Source organism: Mastigoproctus giganteus, chromosome 12 (assembly GCF_048544385.1).
Source record: "Mastigoproctus giganteus isolate SK-2022 chromosome 12, ASM4854438v1, whole genome shotgun sequence".
NCBI classification, from domain to species: Eukaryota; Metazoa; Arthropoda; class Arachnida; order Uropygi; family Thelyphonidae; genus Mastigoproctus; species Mastigoproctus giganteus.
The window spans coordinates 83917246-83937154 of record NC_143586.1 but is presented as its reverse complement, the minus strand read 5'-3'; the positions used below and the strand labels follow the sequence as shown (position 1 = coordinate 83937154).

Genomic DNA, 19909 nt, shown 5'->3' with positions numbered 1-19909 from the left:
TTAATTACCAGAATAAGTTTCCTCCATGGATGGCTGAGGCTGACAACTTAGAGATATTCAAAGGTCAATTGCATAAATACCTATGTGAAAAGGGAGGGAGTGAAATAGGTGTTTTTTTATTTTATTTATTTTATTTTTTTTGGTTGTTGCAGCAAAAGCCTCAGGCTTCCTTGCACCATATGGCTAATACTAAAGCATCAATGGATGTTCCTATATGATCCACACACACAGAACAGAAAGCAATGAATAAACTAAAAGAAACAAAATATATGCCATGGTCTCTACTCTCTAGAGTTTAAAAATGAATACATGTAACAAATAAACATGAATGCTAGTTTCTAATTCTGTTGAACCAATCAATAGTTCTGAAACCAAATGCAATTAATACAAATTAACCTTAATTCTAAATCATAATCATAACATAAATTATCATTCTTCTTGTTAAAAGAAAATTATTTCTTATGTGCAATTCAGAGGTACTGGCATGCTAAATCAAATGCCTGAGATTTAGATATTGTTGTTGTTAATCCTGTTTATTGTGAATTGGTTTAGAGGTAAATGCACATATTTATATTTAGTTTGCACCTGTTGATTGGTTCAATGGACAAAAAAAATTACCATTTTTTTTTTGTTATGTTTGTTTCTTATTAAACTATGGATGGCAGTGGACACATGACATATAGGGGTGAACAAAATAATGGAAACACTTGTGATAAAAGTTACAGATATAGTAGTAGTGGCATATGGTGCAAGAAAGCAAGCAAGCTTATATAGCATCAGCCAAAAAAAAAAAACCACACACTTTTCCAATCCATATCCTCCAAAAATTTGTCTAGTTCTTCCTTCAGTTTATTCAAACCATCCATTTCTAAAACACCATATGGAAGCCTGTTCCAATAATCAATAACTCGCTGGCTGAAGGCAAACTTCTGCATATCTATCTTGCAACCATTCTTCATAAACTGAAATTTATGGCCCCTCATGTATGTAGTCTCAGCAAGAGGAAGAATGCCATTCACATACGGTTTATTCAACACTTCAAACACCTTAATCAGATCACCATGCAGGTGCCTAGTCTCCAGAAGCTGCAATTTGCAGAACTGAAGCCTTTCTAGGTGAAAGCACTCTTATGTTTCCTTCACCAATCCAGCGGCCTTTCTCTGTACCCGTTCCAGCAGTCTATATACGTCCTAAAATGAGACCACCAGACCTGTATCCATGATGTGTATGCATGATGCCTGACCTTTGCCTTATACAATGGGACAATCAACTACCTCCTTATCCCTGCTAGCAAAGTTTCTGTATATCATTGACAAAACCCCAAGAGCTGTTCTGGCAGTATGTCTGCACTGCTCAGAGATTTTCATATCTGACTGCACAGTTACCCCAAGTTACACAGTTGACAAGTTACTGCTATCTATATGCAGTACCTTGCATTTATCAATGTTAAACTTAAACTGCCATTTCTCAGCCCATTCACCCAATTTTTCTAGATCTTTTTGCAGTAGCTCACTTGATTACTGTCATTAACCACCCTGCCAACCTCTCAATTGTCTGAAATCTTTGAGACTAAGCCAGACATACCTTAATCAATATCATAAATACTGAAAACAACAATTGGCCCAGCACTGAACCCTGGGGGACTACACTGATAACATTAGTCCACAAAGAGCAGTGCCCACTGATAACCATTCTCTGTCTTCTTCCATTTAACCATCCCTTTATCCAGGGGCAGTGCTAGATTAGCCGCCAGTGACTGGCACCCTAGGCAAATCGTGGTCAGCACCCCCAAAACTCTAAGGGAAGTATAGGCTGAGGTCAGTAATGTGCCCCTCTGAGGTTCGCATCCTAGGCGACTGCCTAGTTGGCCTAATGATAGCACCGGCTCTGCCTTTATCCATAGCAGTAACTTGTTCTTAATGCCACATTGGTCCAGTTCATAAAGTGGTCTCTTATATGCAACAGTATGAAAAGACTTCCTGAAATCCAAGTATATGATATCAAAATTATTTTTGATGTGAAAACATCTATGGCGGCACTAGAGTAAAATCGATTGGTAACAAAATTTTCTTGTAACGAAATGACACAATCGATGTAATGGAAATGATGCAATTGTTTTTTGACATGAAAACATCTATGCCGGAACTAAAGTAAAATCGATTGGTAACGATTTTACTCTAGTGATTTGCTCTATCATTGATTCAGTAGAGTAAGCAGCAAGTGGTAATATTATGGAAGAATAAAGCAGATTATTATGCAAGAAAGCGGGTAGTAATATTATGCAAGAATAAAAGCAGAATATATATACATTTTAAACAAATGAGCAGTTTTAGTCACTGATGCCCCTGCTAAACATGCATTAACGATTTGACCTCTTTAGAATTCAGACAGGTTTGTCAGTTCCTTCATGTACCTTTATATAACACTTCTAAATAAACATTAGCTTTTATCATCTTTCCTTCACAGTACTACCTGCAAGAAACAAAAAATAATCACTGAATGTTCATAAACATGTTATGCAGCCATTACAAAAACAACTACTTTTATATCAGGTGTTTCCATTATTTTGTCTATCCTTTAATGCCATGCTTCTTTTAGTTTATTTATTATTGCTGTAGTATTTCAGTTGTTGATTTTCCGAACAGCTACTCAAAAACAGAAATATGAATTGTGTGGATTCCTCCACAAGAGTGCTTCCCCCCCCCCCTGGAATTGCACACATTCTTTTCCACATTCTGCTGTCTGCATGATTATTCAGGGATCAATTACTTGCCTAGCTCATTTTTCTTTGCCTTGTTTGTAAATGACCTTGGATCAGTAGTATAGGAGATAAAGGTTGCAATGATGACATTCAAATGTCTTATAAAAAAATAGGAGATTAAATGTGCAGCAGACTATAATCATAACTAAAGCTTTGTAAGAGTCCCATTTGATGAATCAATGTTTCTTTCATTAACATGACAAAATATAGTAATTTTATCTTGTACTGTATATATTTGGAATATTTTATCTTATGCCTTCTTGTGAATTTTCTGATTGCTGAAGAAAATTCACAAGAATTGTCTCCATTTTAAAATTAAGCTGAATTATATGAGAAAATGTGACATTCACTATGTAAGCACTTTCATCTCTTAATAGTCAAGCAAAGAAAGGCAAAGACTGAATTACGATTTTCAAATAAGCAGTGACTGGCAAAGTTAACTTTCCTGAAAATTTTCTTGCAAAGATAAACTTTTGCTCTCTTTTTTCCTTGATAACAAACACTGTTATTTTTAAAATTCATTTTTTAATCGAATTCTCTCATTAATTTTAAGGGAAAAAAAAATAGAAACTTAGGTAAAACTCTATATTCAGAAATTTGTTCACATTTCCATTTTGGAAATAACAATTATCCAAAACTGTTACCTTGTGATCCATAACAAACAGTGTGTGTCTATCAGCATCTAATTATATCTCCAGTCAGGAATTGTTCAAAGCTGAACTTAATACAGAACCTGAATTCAAGGGCTCTATGAGTGGCCATCAGCAGTAATACAGAAGGACAAATGATGCTGAAATTGAAGAATAGCGATGGTGTACTTCTAAATAGCAGAGAAGGCATAATTCAGATAGCAGAAGACTACAATAGAGAATTATACAAGGAGCGAGGGAATGATGCCAGCAGTGAGCCACATGGATCGCAAATTAGCAACACATAAGACATACCCGGTATTCTTCCTGATGAGGTAGAACATGCATTGAACAAAATAAAGAATCAGAAAGCCCCGGGGGAAGATGAAGTTACTGTAGAGTTGTTAAAATTGGGATGAAGAGACATAACACAAAAACTGGCAAAGCTCTTCACAAAGTGTATTAGAAAAGGTGTGACACCTAAGCAATGGAATAATGCAATCATAGTTTTGCTGCATAAGACAGGAGATAAATCAGAAATTGGAAATTATAGACCAATTAAGCTTGTTATCCCACATCTAAAAGTTATTCACAAGGGTCATTACTAACAAGATTAGAAAGAATATTTAATGAGAATCAACCAAAAGAGCAAGCTGGCTTTAGAACAGGTTTCTCAACTATGGATCACCTTCATGTAATATCGCAGCTAATGGAGAAAGCAAATAAATATAAAACACCATTATGCCTGGCATTTGTGGATTATGAGAAGGCATTTGACTCCATACAGCATAAGGCAATGTTTCGGGTACTGGAAAAACAAGGCACAGATACCCCATATATTATGATTTTGAAGAAAATATATGAGAATGCTACCTCCTTTATTAGACTAGACAAAGACAGTAGCAAATTTAAAATCGAGAAAGGAGTTCAACAAGGAGACACAATATCTTCGAAGCTGTTTACTGCTGCCCTCGAGGAAGCTTTCAGAAGATTAGACTGGTCACAGAAAGGAGTCAATGTGAATGGAGAGTACCTAAACCATTTACGATTTGCAGATGACATTGTGGTCATAAGCCACGATCCCAAAGAATTAGAGGAAAATCTTAATCAGTTATGCACAGTTAGTAAGGATTTTGGACTAAAGGTGAATATGGCTAAAACAAAAGTAATGATGAACAAGTATGCCGCAGAAAGGGACATAATGATTGAAGGAGCAGTAATTGAAAAGGTGGAGTCATATACTTATCTGGGATAAGTTATTAGTTGTAATAATGATAAATGGCTGGAAGTCAAGAGAAGAATAAATTTTGGATGGATAGCATTCAGGAAATATAGTCACATACTAAAGAGCAATATCCCAGTTTGTCTGAAATGTAAAGTTATGAACCAATGTATACTCCCCACCATGACTTATGGAAGTGAAACTTGGGCACTCACCAAAAGAATGGAAGAGAAGCTGAGAACTACACAGCGAAGAATGGAACGAATTATATTGTGAATCAGACTGTTAGATAAGAAGAGAAACACATGGATTAGGCAGCAAACTCAAGTAAAGGACATTCTTATCAAAACTAAAGAACTAAAATGGTCTTGGGCAGGACACATAGCCCGAAGACATGATGACAGATGGACTAAGAAAATAACAGAATGGTACCCAAGAGGAGCTAGAAGAAAATCAGGAAGACAATGGTGGAGATAGATAGATGAAATTCATGAGTTTGTGGGTAGTAAATGGATGGCCATTGCTCAAAACAGAAGGAACTGGAAAGTTTCTGGAGAGGCCTTCATCCTGCAGTGGATTGAAAATGGCTAATGATGATTAGTGGATACAGGGATAACAATACAAATGTATCCAAATAAATCTATTCTCACTTTCTTGTATTCATTTTTTATTCAATATCCAGTTGGAAAATTTCTGGGGAAAGCTCTCCTCTAGGAACTGCTGGGGGGGGGGGGTTAAAGAACAAGTAAATACATGGGCTGCTGGTTAGAGTAACTGAGAGTAAGAACAGGCGCATATATATTTGCATTTACACCAATGCTAGGAGTATAGTAAATAAATTTGATTAATTTGAAGTGCTGGTCAAGACGTCAAAGGCAGATATTGTTGGGATATCAAAGACTTGGTGTCACGCAGATATTAGCATTAGCACTAGCAGAAGCATACGATGCAAGAAAGTGAGCTTATGCAGCATCAGCCAAAAAAAAAAAAAAAAACCTCATATTTCACCCCTCCATTCATTCCAAATGCCTGCCCAACTCAGTCTTAAATTTATTTAGGCTATTAGCTTCCACAACAAAAGATGGAAGCCTGTCCCACCAATGAACTACCCACTGGCTAAAGGCAAATTTCTGCACATCTATTCTACAACTATCTTTTCTCAATTTGAAACTGCTTCTCAGGTTCTTAATTTGAGCAAGAGGAAGAATCCCATCAGCATTCAGCTTGATTAACCCATTCAAGGCCTTATACACCTCAATCAGATCACCTTGCAGGTGCCTACTCTCCAGGCACTGCCTTTGTTGGCTGCCTCCGTAGCCAGGTGGGCAGGAGCAGCAGTGCGTAGCACACGCTTCTTGATTAGACCGGGGTTCGAGCCCGTGACTACAAAATACGGAGGATGTGGAAAGGTCAGGGAATGACCACCGCATATACTCGGAGCAATAGGGCCTTAGTTGCTAATGCTCCTAAAAACCAAAAAAAAAAAAACAAATAACACTGCCTTTGTTCCCCTCACCAATCTTGTTGCCCTTCTTTGTATTTTTGTTCTAGCAACTTTACATCCTTCCTAAAATAAGGCCTCCAGACCTGTACACAGTACTCTAGGTATGGCCTGACCATTGCATTGTATAATGGGATAATCACCTCCCTGTCCCTGCTACCAAAATTCCTATATATCATTGACAAGACTCCATGACCGGCCCTGGCAGCACATCTGCACTGCTCAGTGAACCTTATATTCGACTGCACAATTACCCTCCCCCCAAGGTCTTTTTCACTTACCACTTCCCTGAGTATAGTACTCCACACAGTTAGTACATTTCTCTGGTTATTGCTACCCATATGCAGTATTTTGCATTTGTCAATATTAAACTTCTGTTGCCACTTCTCAACCCATTTTCCCAACTTATCTAGATCCAGTTGAAGTAGCATACTGTCTTTACTGTTGTTAACAACCCTGCCAACCTTTGTATCATCTGCAAACTTGGACATTAAACTTGATATATACCTTCATCAATATCATTGATAAATACTGAAAACACAATGGACCCAATACCGAACCCTGGGGAACTCCACTAATAACATTTGTCCACGAAGAGTAGTGTCCATTGATTACCACTCTGTGTCATCTCCCACTCAATCATCCCTTTATCCATTGTAGCAACTTACCCTTAATGCCATACCTCTCCAATTTGTACAGTAGTCTTCCATGTGAAACAATATCAAAAGCTTTCCTGAAATCCAAGTTTATGATATCAAAATTATTTTTAGCATTCAGTTCCTTTGTGACCACATGATAGTATCCAATCAAATTGGTCAGACAAGACCTCCCTTTAATAAACCCATGCTGTGTCTTAACTATTACTGCAGTCTTGTCTAGATGATCCGGCAATGCTTCTTTAACCAGTGATTCCATTATTTTCCAAAGAACACAAGTTAAACTAACAGGTCTGTAGTTACTTGTGTCACCTTTTGAACCCCCTTTGTGAATTGGTGATACATTTGCACACCTCCAGTCCATGGGTACCTCCTCCCCTTGAGTCCAGGGAAGCTCTCATAATTATGGCTAAGGGTTTGCTTACTTCCTTTGCTGCCTCCTTTAATATAACTGGATAGATCCCATTCCCCCACGGTGCCTTCCTTATGTTTAACTTCAACAATTTCTCTTCCACTTTGCTCTCAGTTATTACAAAATCACTTAGCTCCATGTTAGCATTTTATAAACTTCTGGCACTTCCATCATTGAATAACTCCTCATGTGTGAATGTAGATGCCAAACACTTATTCAGTTTATCAGCTACCTGAGCATGATCATCACTAGTCAACCCATCTATGTTAAGTGGTCCAATCTGATTCATCCCTTTCCTTCTGGAGTTTACATAAGTAAAGAACGCTTTGCTGTTGTTCTTTGAATCCTTTGCCAAAGAGTTCTAGTAATCTGCCTTCGCGTGCCTAACCTGCTTTGTGATTTGATTAGAGACTAGTTTATACCTGCCATAGGCTTGTGTGTCACTTTATATTCATCCCATACGTTCTTCTCTGCCACGAGCCTCATTAATGTATGTGACCTCCATTTAGGCCTAAACATTGAACAGTATTTCTTAGTTGAAATGAAAAGCCTACCGATGTTGAATTCTGAATGGGAAGCCTTCAGGGGCTTAATTTTCAAGGCTAATAGGCCTTGAAATTTAAGTCCCTGAAGGCTTCCCATTTAGAATTCAATATCGGTATCATCATCAGTTGATTCCACTGTACGCAATTTAAAAACTGTCTGAGACTTCTGTAGTCACCTTTATGAAAGCAAAAGCCCTTCCTTTTAGCCTTGATTATAGTTATATCTTTAAGTAATTCCCATATCAGTACATTGTGATCACTGTCACCCAGTGGTTGACAGTGATCACAATCACCCAGATAATCAGATCAAGAGTATTACTCCCTCTGGTTGCCTCTCGATCATGTTGCTGTAGAAAACAGTCATCCAATAAATACACAAAAGTCTTGCTAGTGTGTGAGTGACCAATCCACAAGTTGCAGTCAATATCTGGAAAGTTAAAATCCCCCATTATAAGACATTCTGATTTACTGGCCCACTGTATTTCTCTGCACAATTGCTCATTATACTCATCAGATTAATTAGGCCTATAACACACACCTACTCTCATTTTCCTTTCCCAGTGCTTATTTCACACCAAACAGACTCAACACTGCATTGTCCACCAAAATCAACTGGATGCACTTCCTTAGTTTTTATGTGTTTCTTAACTAACAGCATAACCCCTCCTCCCTTCCTGTCCTGAGTATCCTTTCTGTACACATTGTACTCCCCAAATTCCAGTTCTGCACTGCTTATGTCTGTGTGACACCATGTCTCTGATATCCCAATAATATCTGCCTTTGATGTCTTGACTAGCACCTCAAGCTCATCAAATTTATTAACTATACTCCTAGCATTGGTGTACATGCAAGTATACATGCACCTATAGTTATCCTAACACAGCTCATGTATTTACTTGTTCCACTATGACTCCCAGCAGTCCTGGAAATCTCCATTACCTTGATTTCCAGGCTGCTGCTCATTCTAATAGAATCAGTGCAAGAATCACTTTTGCCTCTGTCTGCAGCCACTGTTAACCTTTTAGTATGTGTATCCCCCCCCCAAGCTAGCAGTTTCCCGACCCACTTAACACTGCCTCGATAGCATCAGAAAATATTCTTGCACCCTTTCTATTTAAGTGTACCCCATCCCTGCTGAAGAAGACTCTCCTGTCAACAAGCACAGACCAGGCTGAAAAAAATTCTACCGCTTGAGCCTTGCGCAATCTCTCCAGGGCCAAATTGATTGACAAGGCTCTCATCATATACTCTCTCCTATCATGTCTGGGCAGAATTGCAGACACTTTCAAGTTCAACCCTAACTCGTGACTTTTTTTTTCAACATTGACCTGTACTTGTTGAGTAAATCTGCAGATCTCTTACTCTTGATATCATTAGCTCCAACGGGTACAACAACAACATCCACTTTCGTGCCCTTAAAATATGATAAAATATTAGGAATGTAGAATAAGAATTTGGAATATAATGTGTACAGAAAGGATAGACAGGATAGGAAGGGAGGAGGGGTTATGCTGTTAGTTAAGAAACGCACAAAATCTAAGGAAGTGCATCTAGTTGACATTGATGGACAGTGCAATGTTGAGTCAGTTTAGTGTAAGCACCGGGAAAGCAAAAATGAGGGTAGGAGTTTGTTATAGGCCTAATAACTCTGATGAGTACAATGAACAATTATAGAGAGAAACAGAGTGGGCCAGTAAAGCAGATGTCTTATAATGGGGGATTTTAACTTCACAGATAATGATTGAAACTTGTGGATTGGTCACTTGCACACTAGCAAGGCTTCCGTGGATTTATTGGATGATTATTTTCTACAGCAGCAGCATGTTAGAGAGGCAACCAGAGGGATTAACAGTCTTGATCTGATTATCAGCAGTGATTATTCATGCATTAAAAATTTACAGATTAAGGAAAATCGTCATCTGTATCTGTAAAATTTTACAGATACAGATGAAGTCTCACAACATTCCTGATATACAGGAATGTTGTGAGCAGGGATAAGGAGGTGATTATCCCCTTGTAGAAGGCAATGGTCAGGCCACACCTTGTGTACTGCATACAGGTCTGGAAGCCTAATTTTAAGAAGGATGTAGAGTTGTTAGAAAGAGTACAGAGAAGGGCAACAAGACTGGTGAGGTGAATAAAGGGGTCCTCTTATGAAGAAAGGCTTAATTTCTGAAAAATTTCAGCCTCTGGAAACTAGGCACCTGTGAGTGATCTGATTGAGGTGTATAAGGCCTTGAATGGATTGAGCAAGCTCAATGCTGATATGATTCTTCCTGTTGCTCTGATTACAAACCTGAGGGGGCATAAACTGAAATTGGATTAAAACAGTTGTGGAATAAATGTGCAGAAATTTGCCTTTAGCTAGCGGGTAGTTGATTGCTGGAACAAACTTCCATCTGTTATTGTGGAGGTTGACAGCTTAAATAAATTGAAGGCAGAACTAGACAAGCATTTGAAATGAATGGATGGGTGAAATGGGAAGGGTTTATTTATTTTTTTGCTGACGCTGCATAAGCTTGCTTTCTTGCCATCGCAAGCCTCTACTAATCCTAATGCTAAGTAACAACATGAGACGTGTTGGGACAAATAATATAAAAGGACAAAACCTGACATGTTCGCATTTATTAAGTGTACTTGAAGTACAGTTAATAAATGCAATGAATTGTAAATATTGGGTAAATCAATGGATACTGACAAAATAAAAATAGAAATATTAGAATCATCATGCCACTCTGATATACTAAATATAGAGGTTGAATATGCTAAGAGCATGTAACATGGACATAGCAGAAGTTGTGGGGGAGGGATCATGCTTCTGATCAGAAAGCATGTCCATTTAGTAAGAGTATATATCCATTGTATGGGAAACATCAGAATAATTTTAAATTAGTTGATACTAGTGGACTTAATCCTGGACATTTTTAAAAATTATAATATAAATTTCACTTCTCATCACTGTTTATTGCCTTCATTTAGAATTCAGAGTTTATTTTATTTTGAAAGAAAAAGTATCATATTAGTTGCAATTTAAGAAATCTCATTTTTTTTAAAATTGCCTAAAAAAGAAGATTGGACTAAAATATCTACAATATCTAATACAATAAAACATAATACCTCATACAATCGAATACAATATCTACAAAAATCAACAATATCAAGATATCAACAAGCTTAAGTTTTAATCACAGTTAGAAATACTGGTCTTTCTGTAAAAAAAATTTGTTCTATATTAATATATGCCATAAAAAGTCAATAATATCTAATTTTATGAATTTTGGCAACTGTGGACTTAGGGTTGCTCATTACCTTTTCCCTTTGAAATACAAAACAGTAATGTAAAGATGCCAAACAATAATGTAATGCTCTGATACAAGGAATATAAAATAAGTAACCAGATAACATGTGCTCTTTATATGCGCAATCATAATTTTACCCTATATGTTAGGAAAACCTGCAAATAAATATATTTCACATTTTTTTGTCTACATATAAGTAAATAGGAGATTGGGTGAAATTAATGTATAAAAAAAAAGTTCTTATTTATACTGTGGCACAAGCTAGGTCAGAGGAGATTACATTAATTATTTTGACAAGGAATCAATCATTAACCATATTTAGCCAGTCATGTGGTTTGAACCACAGTCCACTCAAAACGTGTGTGCTTCTGTACCCTTGTGCCTGACCACTTGGCTAAGTTGAAATTACTTAGTGGGTGAAGGTAAAGAAAGCCTGCATGAGAAGCATGCAAAAGTTTGATGAAATTTACCGGTAAAACTACTTTGCCATAACGGCATTTGTATTGTTGCTTGCTCGGTAAACAGACGGTGAGTGTTATTGGTCAGGAGTAGAAATTGAATCCCATGGGAGATTGAAACCCTCCTGAAGTGGGGGGGGTAACCTGACCTTTTTTTTTTAAATCACTGGTGGACTAGTGGATAAATTGTTTATTAAGAAAAAAAAAAAAAAAGGCAAAGGAAGCCCACATGAGAAGCATGGCAAGCTTCGAAAAAGTTTACCGGTGAAACTACGTTAAGAACATTTTTTATGACGCCAGAACCTCCAATATGACTCTGTTCGTTATTCTAAAGATAAAAGGTCAGGTTACCCCCACCACTCACTTCAGGAGGTTTTCAAGCTCCTTTGGGATTCAACTTCTACTCCAGACCGATAACACCCACTGCCTGTTTATCAAGCGAGCAACAATACAAATGCCGTTATGGCAAAGTAGTTTTACCAGTAAATTTCATCAAACTTTTGCATGCTTCTTGTGCAAGCTTTCTTTATTTTAGTCACTTAGTGGAATGGTTTTGGATGAAATGGTGTTAGCAAGTCAATAATTATAGGTGAAGTGTCATTAGAACTTTCATTAGAACTGGTACTGGGTGGCATATTTTCTTGAAGTGCAAAGAAACTGTTGAAAGAATAAAGGCAGAATGTGAATTGTTTACAAGAATAATAAGTCAATTAGGTTAAACATTCTATATGCCTCTGTTCACAGAACCCTTTATAAAGAAGTTTAAAGATCAAAGTGCAGATAACACAGAAATTTTAAGGGGTGATAGCATCCCTTGTTTTGGTGAAGTAATGATAATTAGACATCCACTAACTTATTCACTTTAACCATTGTTATCCAAGACTCACAGATGCTCTATCAACCTTGTTTTATGATTTTGCACTGCTTTCTAAACATTAGACTTTTGATGTTTGCTAAGTAAAAATAAGCTTTTAATCATGAATAATTAAAATTGACAAACATGAAGATATTTGAGTTTTTATGATATGTCATAATAAAAGTTTATACATTTTCTATTTGGTATATTCATTTTGGTGGGCTCTGTTTTATAAGTTTAGGTATGAAGCAGACAACAAAAGGCAATACTTTATAAAAATCAGCAGACTGCTTATAATTTAGAAATTCTGCATTTTTTACATAGTAGAGAGGGACAACTGTAACTAATATTAAAATAGTGAAAACACTTTTAATACAAAATTTAATGCATATCTACCTGATTTTTTGAGATTTTTGTTCTGCAGTATGGTTGGTCAAAATACCATTAGTATTGTTGTCAAAAACAACAGTTTCTTCATCAGTATCTTTGCAAGACAGAAGCTGTTGCTTGGTCATTAACAATTTTTTGCCTAAAAATTGTCAAATTTGCATGAATTAGCCAAAAGTGTAATAAATGTTCCAGAAACTATACAAAAAAAAAAAAAAAAAAAAGCATAACTAACAATATTACAATCAAAATTTTGCTGCCAAATGCGGAAGTAGCCGAATGGTTGAATAATGGCAATTCAAATTCTTGTAAATTTTAATTAGGCTGGATAAAATAATATTATATACCACAATCATAAATATATATTGCTTATTAAACTAATCATATCTTTGAGGTAATACGACTTCCATCACGTTATAAAACCAATCAACTCATTACAAAGAGGCAAAAGATAAAATTGGCACAGTGCAAGGTAACTACAGTGATCTCAGACAGTTTTTAAATTCTGTACCGTGGGACCAACTGATGATATTACCAAGAACAAAGTCTAAGTGGGAGGCATTCAAGGAATTAATCGTGGAAGCTACTAAACGTTTCATACCTCTTAAAAAAATATTGTTCAAGGTTTAGGCCTAAATGGTTTTAAATGAATTAATGACATTCGTTGGTTTGGTTTTTTTTTTTTTTTTTTGGAGCTTTAGCAACTAAGGCCGTATTGCTCCGGGTATATGCGGTGGTCATTTCCTGACCTTTCCGCATCCTCCGTATTTGGTGGCACACGGGCTCGAACCCCGGTCTAATCAAGAAGCGTGTGCTACGCACTGCTGCTCCTGCCCACCTGGCTACGGAGGTGCCAATAAAAAATGACACTCATAGCAGAGAAGAAAAATGCATGGGATGTATATAAATTATCAGGCGACACAGAAGCCTATAGCAGATATAAGCTAGTCTGTAATCAAGTCACAAAGGAGGTTAGGCAGGTGAAGGCAGATTATGAGAAATCTTTGGCAAAGGATGCTAAGAAAAACAGCAAGAATTTCTTTACTTATATAAACTCTAAAAGGAAGGGGATGAATCAGGTTGGTCCACTTGATATCGATGGCTCAACTGTTGATGATCCTGCTCAGATAGCAAGCAAACTGAATGAGTATTTTGCATCTACATTCACGCATGAGAAGTAATTAAGGATTGAAAATGTCAGAAGGTTATCAAATTGTAGTAGGGTGCTTAATGATTTTGTAATAACTGAGAGAAAAGTGGAGGAGAAATTGTTGAAGTTAAACATAAGAAAGGCACCTGGGGTAGATAGGATCTATCCAGTTATATTAAAGGAGGCAGCAAAGGAAGTAAGCAAACCCTTAGCCATAATTATGAGAGCATCCTTGGACTAAGGGGAAGTCCCTATGGACTAGAGATTTGCAAATGTATCCCAAATTCACAAAGAGGGATCGAAGGGTGACATGAGTAATTACAGACTAGTTAGTTTAACTTCGGTTCGGGTAAAATAATGCAGTCACTGGTTAAAGATGCATTGCAGGATCACCTAGACAAGATTGCAGCAATAATTCAGACACAGCATGGGTTTGTTAAGGGAAAGTCTTGTCTGACAAATGATTGGATTATGATGTGGTTACAAAGGAACTGGATGCAAAAAATAATTTTGATATCATATACTTGGATTTCAGGAAAGCTTTTGACATTGTTGCGCATGAAAGGCTACTGTACAAATTGGAGCAGAATGGTATTAAGGGTAAGTTGCTACAATGGATAAAGGGATGGTTGAGTGGGAGAAGACAGAGGATAGTAATCAATAGGTGCTGCTCTTTGCAGACTAATGTTATTAGTTGTGTCCCCCAGGGTTTGGTATTGGGCCTTTTGTTGTTTTGTATATTTATCAATGATATTGATGAAAGTATATCAGGCTCAGTGTTGAAGATTGCAGATGATAGAAAGGATGGCAGGGTTGTTAATGACAGTAATGGCATTGTGCTACTGCAACAGGATCTAGAAAATTTGGGAAGATGGGCTGAGAAGTGGCAACTGAAGTTATTTAAACATTGACAAATGCAAAGTACTGCATATGGGTAGAAGTAACCCCAGAATGTACTAACTATGTGGTACTACAATTAGAGTGGTAGAAAATGAAAAAGAGCTGGGAGTAATTGTGCCAGAGCAGGTCATGGGGTTTTGTCAATGATATGCAGGAATTTTGCTAGCAGGGAAATGGAGGTGATTGTCCCTCTGTATAAGGTAATGGTCAGGCCACGCCTTGAGTACTGTGTAGGAGGCCTCATTTTAGGAAGGATGTAGATTTGCTTGAGCGTGTACAGAGAAGGGCACAAGATTGGTGAGGGGAATGAAGGGATTCTCTTACCAAGAGAGGCTTAAGTTCTGCAAATTGCAGCAGCTGAAGACTATGCACCTGCGACGTGATCTGATTGAGGTGTATAAGGGTTGAATGGGTTGAACACACTGAATTCTGATTGGATTCTTCCACTTGTTCAGATTACAAACCTAAGGGGAAATTGAGGAAAGACAGCTGTAGAATTGATGTGTGGAAATTTGCCTTTAGCCAGTGGGTGGTTAATTGCTGGAAAAAACTTCCATCTATCGTTGTGGAAGTTTATAGGTTAAATGAATTTAAGGTGGAACTGGACAAACATTTAGAGGAAATGGTTGTGTGAATTTTTTTTTTTTTTTTTTTGGCTGATGCTACATAAGCTCATACGCTTGCTTTCTTGCATCACACGCCATGATCTGGGCAATTCGTGGGCAATTCTGCCCAGACACGATAGGAGGGAGTATATGATGAGGGCCCTGTCAATCAATTCGGCCCTGGAAAGATTGTGCAGGGCTCAAGGGGTAGAATTTTTTTCAGCCTGGTCTGTACTTGTTAACAGGAGAGACTGCTTCTACAGGGATGGGATACACTTAAATAGAAAGGGTGCAAGAATGTTTGCTGATGCTATCGAGGCAATGTTAGGTGGATCGGAAAACTGCTAGATTGGGGGGATACAAGGACTAATAGATTAACAGTAGCCACTGGCAGAGGTGAAAGTGATTCTTGCACTGCTTCTATTGGAATGAGCCGCAGCCTGGAAAATAAGATGCAGGATATTTCAGAGACTGCTGGGAATCATTGGGGTACAAGTAAACACATGGGTTGTGTTAGGGTAGCTAAGAAAAAGAACAGGTGCATGTATACTTGTGTGTACACCAATGCTAGGAGTTTAGTAAATAAATTTGATGAATTTGAGGTATTGCTCAAAACATCAAAGGCAGATATTGTGGGGATTTCAGAGACATGGTGTCACACAGATATAAGAAATGCAGAACTGGAATTTGGGGAGTACAATGTGTACAGAAAGGATAGACAGGATAGGAAGGGAGGAGGGGTTATGCTATTAATTAAGAAACACATAAAATCCAAGGAAGTGAAGCCAGTCGACATCGCTGGACAGTGCAGTGTCGAGTCAGTTTGGTGTGACATAAGCATTGGGAGATCAAAATTGAGAGTAGGAGTGTGCTATAGGCCTAATGACTCTGATGAGTATAATAAGAAACTGTTCGGAGAAATAGAGTGGGCCAGTAAATCAGAGAGTCTTATAATGGGGGATTTTAACTTCCCAGATATTGACTGGAATTTGGGGGCTGGTCACTCACACAGTAGCAAGGCTTTTGTGGATTTATTGGATGATTGTTTTCTACATCAGCATGTTCGGGAGGCAACTAGAGGGAGTAATACTCTTGATTTGATTATCAGTAGTGATTCTTCATGCATTAAGAATCTGCAGATAAATGAACCACTTGGTGGCAGTGATCACAGTGTGCTGAAGTGGGAGTTACTCAAAGAGGTAACTACCATTAGGGGTAAAGGGAAGGGGTATTGCTTTCGTAAAGGCGACTACAATGGACTGAGACAGTATTTAAATTCTATACAGTGGGATCAACTGATGATATTGCCAACAGCAAATTCAAAATGGGAAGCATTCAAAGAACTTATCGTGGAAGCTACTAGGCTTTACATACCAACTAAGAAATATTGTTCAAGGTTTAGGCCTAAATGGTTGTCAGATGAACTAATGAGGCATATGGCAGAGAAGAAAAATGCATGGGATACATACAAATTAACACGTGACACGGATGCCTATGATAGATACAAGTTGATCTGTAACCAAGTTACAAAGGAGGTTAGGCAGGCGAAGGCAGATTACGAGAGATCCTTGGCAAGGGATGCGAAGAAAAACAGCAAAGAGTTCTTTACTTATGTAAACTCTAGAAGGAAGGGGATGAATCAGATTGGTCCACTTGAGATCGATGGGTCAACTGTTGATGACCCTGCTCGGGTAGCTAACAAACTAAATGAATATTTTGCATCGACATTCACACATGAGGAGTTATTCAGCGAGGGGAATGCCAGAGGTGTATTCAACTCTAGCAGTAAGCTAGAGAATCTTGTAATAACTGAGAGCAAAGTGGAGGAGAAATTGTTGAAGATAAACACAAGAAAGGCACCTGGGGTGGATGGGATCTATCCAGTTATATTAAAGGAGGCAGCAAAGGAGGTAAGCAAACCCTTAGCCATAATTATGAGAGCTTCCTTGGACTCAGGGGAGGTACCCATTGACTGGAGATGTGCAAATGTGACCCCAATTCACAAAGGGGGATCAAAGGCTGACACAAGTAATTATAGACCTGTGAGTTTAACTTCTGTTCCCGGAAAATTAATGGAGGCACTGGTGAAAGAAGCACTGCAGGATCATCTAGACAAGACTTCAGTTATAGCTAGGACACAGCATGGTTTTGTTAAGGGGAAGTCTTGCCTGACCAATTTGATTGGATACTATGATGCAGTCACAAAAGAACTGGATGCAGGGAATAACTTTGATATTATATACTTGGATCTTAGAAAGGCTTTTGATACTGTTGCACATGGAAGACTGCTGCACAAATTGGAGCAGTGTGGCATTGGAGGCAAGTTGCTGCTATGGATAAAGGGGTGGTTGAGGGGGAGAAGACAGAGAGTGGTAATCAATGGACACTGCTCATCGTGGACTAATGTTATTAGTGGAGTCCCTCAGGGTTCAGTATTGGGGCCTTTATTGTTTTCTGTATTTATAAATGATATTGATGATGGTATATCAGGCTTAATGTCCAAGTTTGCAGACGATACGAAGGTTGGCAGGGTTGTCAAGGACACTACTGACACTATGCTGCTGCAACAGGATTTGGAAAGGTTGAGCAGATGGGCTTCGAGGTGGCAAATGAAGTTTAACATTGACAAATGTAAAGTACTACATATGGGAAACAGCAACCCCAGAGCAACGTATCAACTCTGTGGTACTACACTGACAGTGGTAGAGAATGAAAGGGACCTGGGGGTGGTGGTGCAGGCAGATATGAAGTTCTCTGAGCAGTGCAGACGAGCTGCAAGAGTAGCTCATGGTGTATTGTCAATGATATATAGGAATTTTTCTAGCAGGGATAAGGAGGTGATTATTCCCTTGTATAAGGCAATGGTCAGGCCACACCTAGAGTACTGTATACAGGCCTGGAGGCCTCATTTCAGGAAGGATGTAGAGCTGCTGGAACGAGTACAGAGAAGGGCAACTAGATTGGTGAATGGGACAAAGGGGTTCTCTTACGAAGAAAGGCTTAAGTTTTGCAAATTACAGTGTCTGGAAACTAGGCACCAGCGGGGTGATCTGATAGAGGTGTACAAAGCCTTGAATGGTTTGAGCATGCTCAATGCTGATGGGATTCTTCCTCTAACTCAGAAAAATCACCTGAGAGGGCATAAATTCAAATTGAGGAAAGACAGATGTAGGATAGATGTGCGGAAATTTGCCTTTAGCCAGCGGGTGGTTGGTGGGTGGAACAGACTTCCATCCCTTGTCGTGGAAGTTGATAGCCTAAATAAGTTTAAGGCTCAGCTGGACAGGTATTTCGAACGAACAGAGGGGTGAAGTGGAAGTGGTTATTTTTATTTATTTATGTTACTTTTTTTTTTTTTTTTTTTTTTTTTTTTGGCTGATGCTGCATAAGCTTGGTTTCTTGCATCAAATGCCTCTACTAATGCTAATGCTAATGCTAATGCTAATGATAACTATTACTATTACAACAATTAAAGCGCTAATTAAATTAAAACAGGAATATGCTGTTTGGAACACTCTTGATAATACCTCATGATGCGGCTGCTGTTAAGTCCATATGCTTTTGCTACACTATGCTGGAATACATGCAATTAGAATGGCAAATGTGTAGAAGCCTTACCTTTACTTTATTTTGTGTTCCAGAATGGCATGCTATATTTTATCTGAGCACCCTCTTTATGATTTAAGACTGAATTTTTAAATACAAAAATGAGGCAAACTTCGTTTGAGTTATCTAAATATTTTTGAATTTATCATATTCCAATATTTACAAATTTTTAATAAGATACATTTCATGTCCTGTTCAACCTATCTTCTCTTCAGTCACCATTGAAGTTACTACTTTCTCTCTCTCTCTCCCCCCCATATAATACATCATCCAGACATTTTCAAAATTTAACAAGGGATCTTTTGTTAAATAAGATTGAAAATCAGGAATCTGCATTTGAGGAACTGGATAAGTAATGGTGGAGAAGGGTTTACCTTTAAAGACTTATACAGGGTGTCTCAAAAATACACACCATAAATTCAGGAATGAGTTCCTCATATGTAGACAATAAATATATTTTATATCAGCATAGTTCCAGAAATGCTTGGTTTCCAAGTTTGAAGGTCTGTCTATTACACTTAACTGTTCACATCACCTTATAGTAATTGTTCAAAATGTCCACCTTCTGCTGAATACAGGCCTCATATCGACGTCTCACGGACTCGCGAAGACGATGCAAAACTCCTGGCATGTTTCGTATTGCCTCACAACCTGTCACAATTCGATTGCAGAGAGCTTTCACATCAGCTACAGGATTCGAATACACCAATGACAATGGCTCCACAATAAGAAATCTAGTGGGTTTAAATCAGTTGAGCGTGGAGGCCAAGCAGTCGGTCCACCCCCTCTACTTCAGAACTCTGTCGGCAGCAAGAGGTGTAAAGGTTCCATGTTCACAAAGGCAGTGATGGATACCTTCAAATGCTTTTCTGTCTGGACATCTACATTCTGGGAACCTTTCGTGGTACAAACGACGAGTCTC

At 38.0% G+C, this 19909-nt stretch overlaps 1 protein-coding gene across 6 annotated transcripts in view; it reads right to left on the bottom strand.

The window, feature by feature from the left end:
- scrib (scribble planar cell polarity protein) overlaps positions 1 to 19909 on the bottom strand; it is a 1177936-nt gene that overhangs the window by 189456 nt on the left and 968571 nt on the right. For all 6 annotated transcript variants that reach the window (XM_090386364.1, XM_090386369.1, XM_090386366.1 and 3 more), the window contains one exon: positions 12736 to 12868. In XM_090386364.1, the coding sequence (XP_090242490.1) occupies positions 12736 to 12868 (133 nt within the window). The remainder of the gene's footprint in view (positions 1 to 12735; positions 12869 to 19909) is intronic.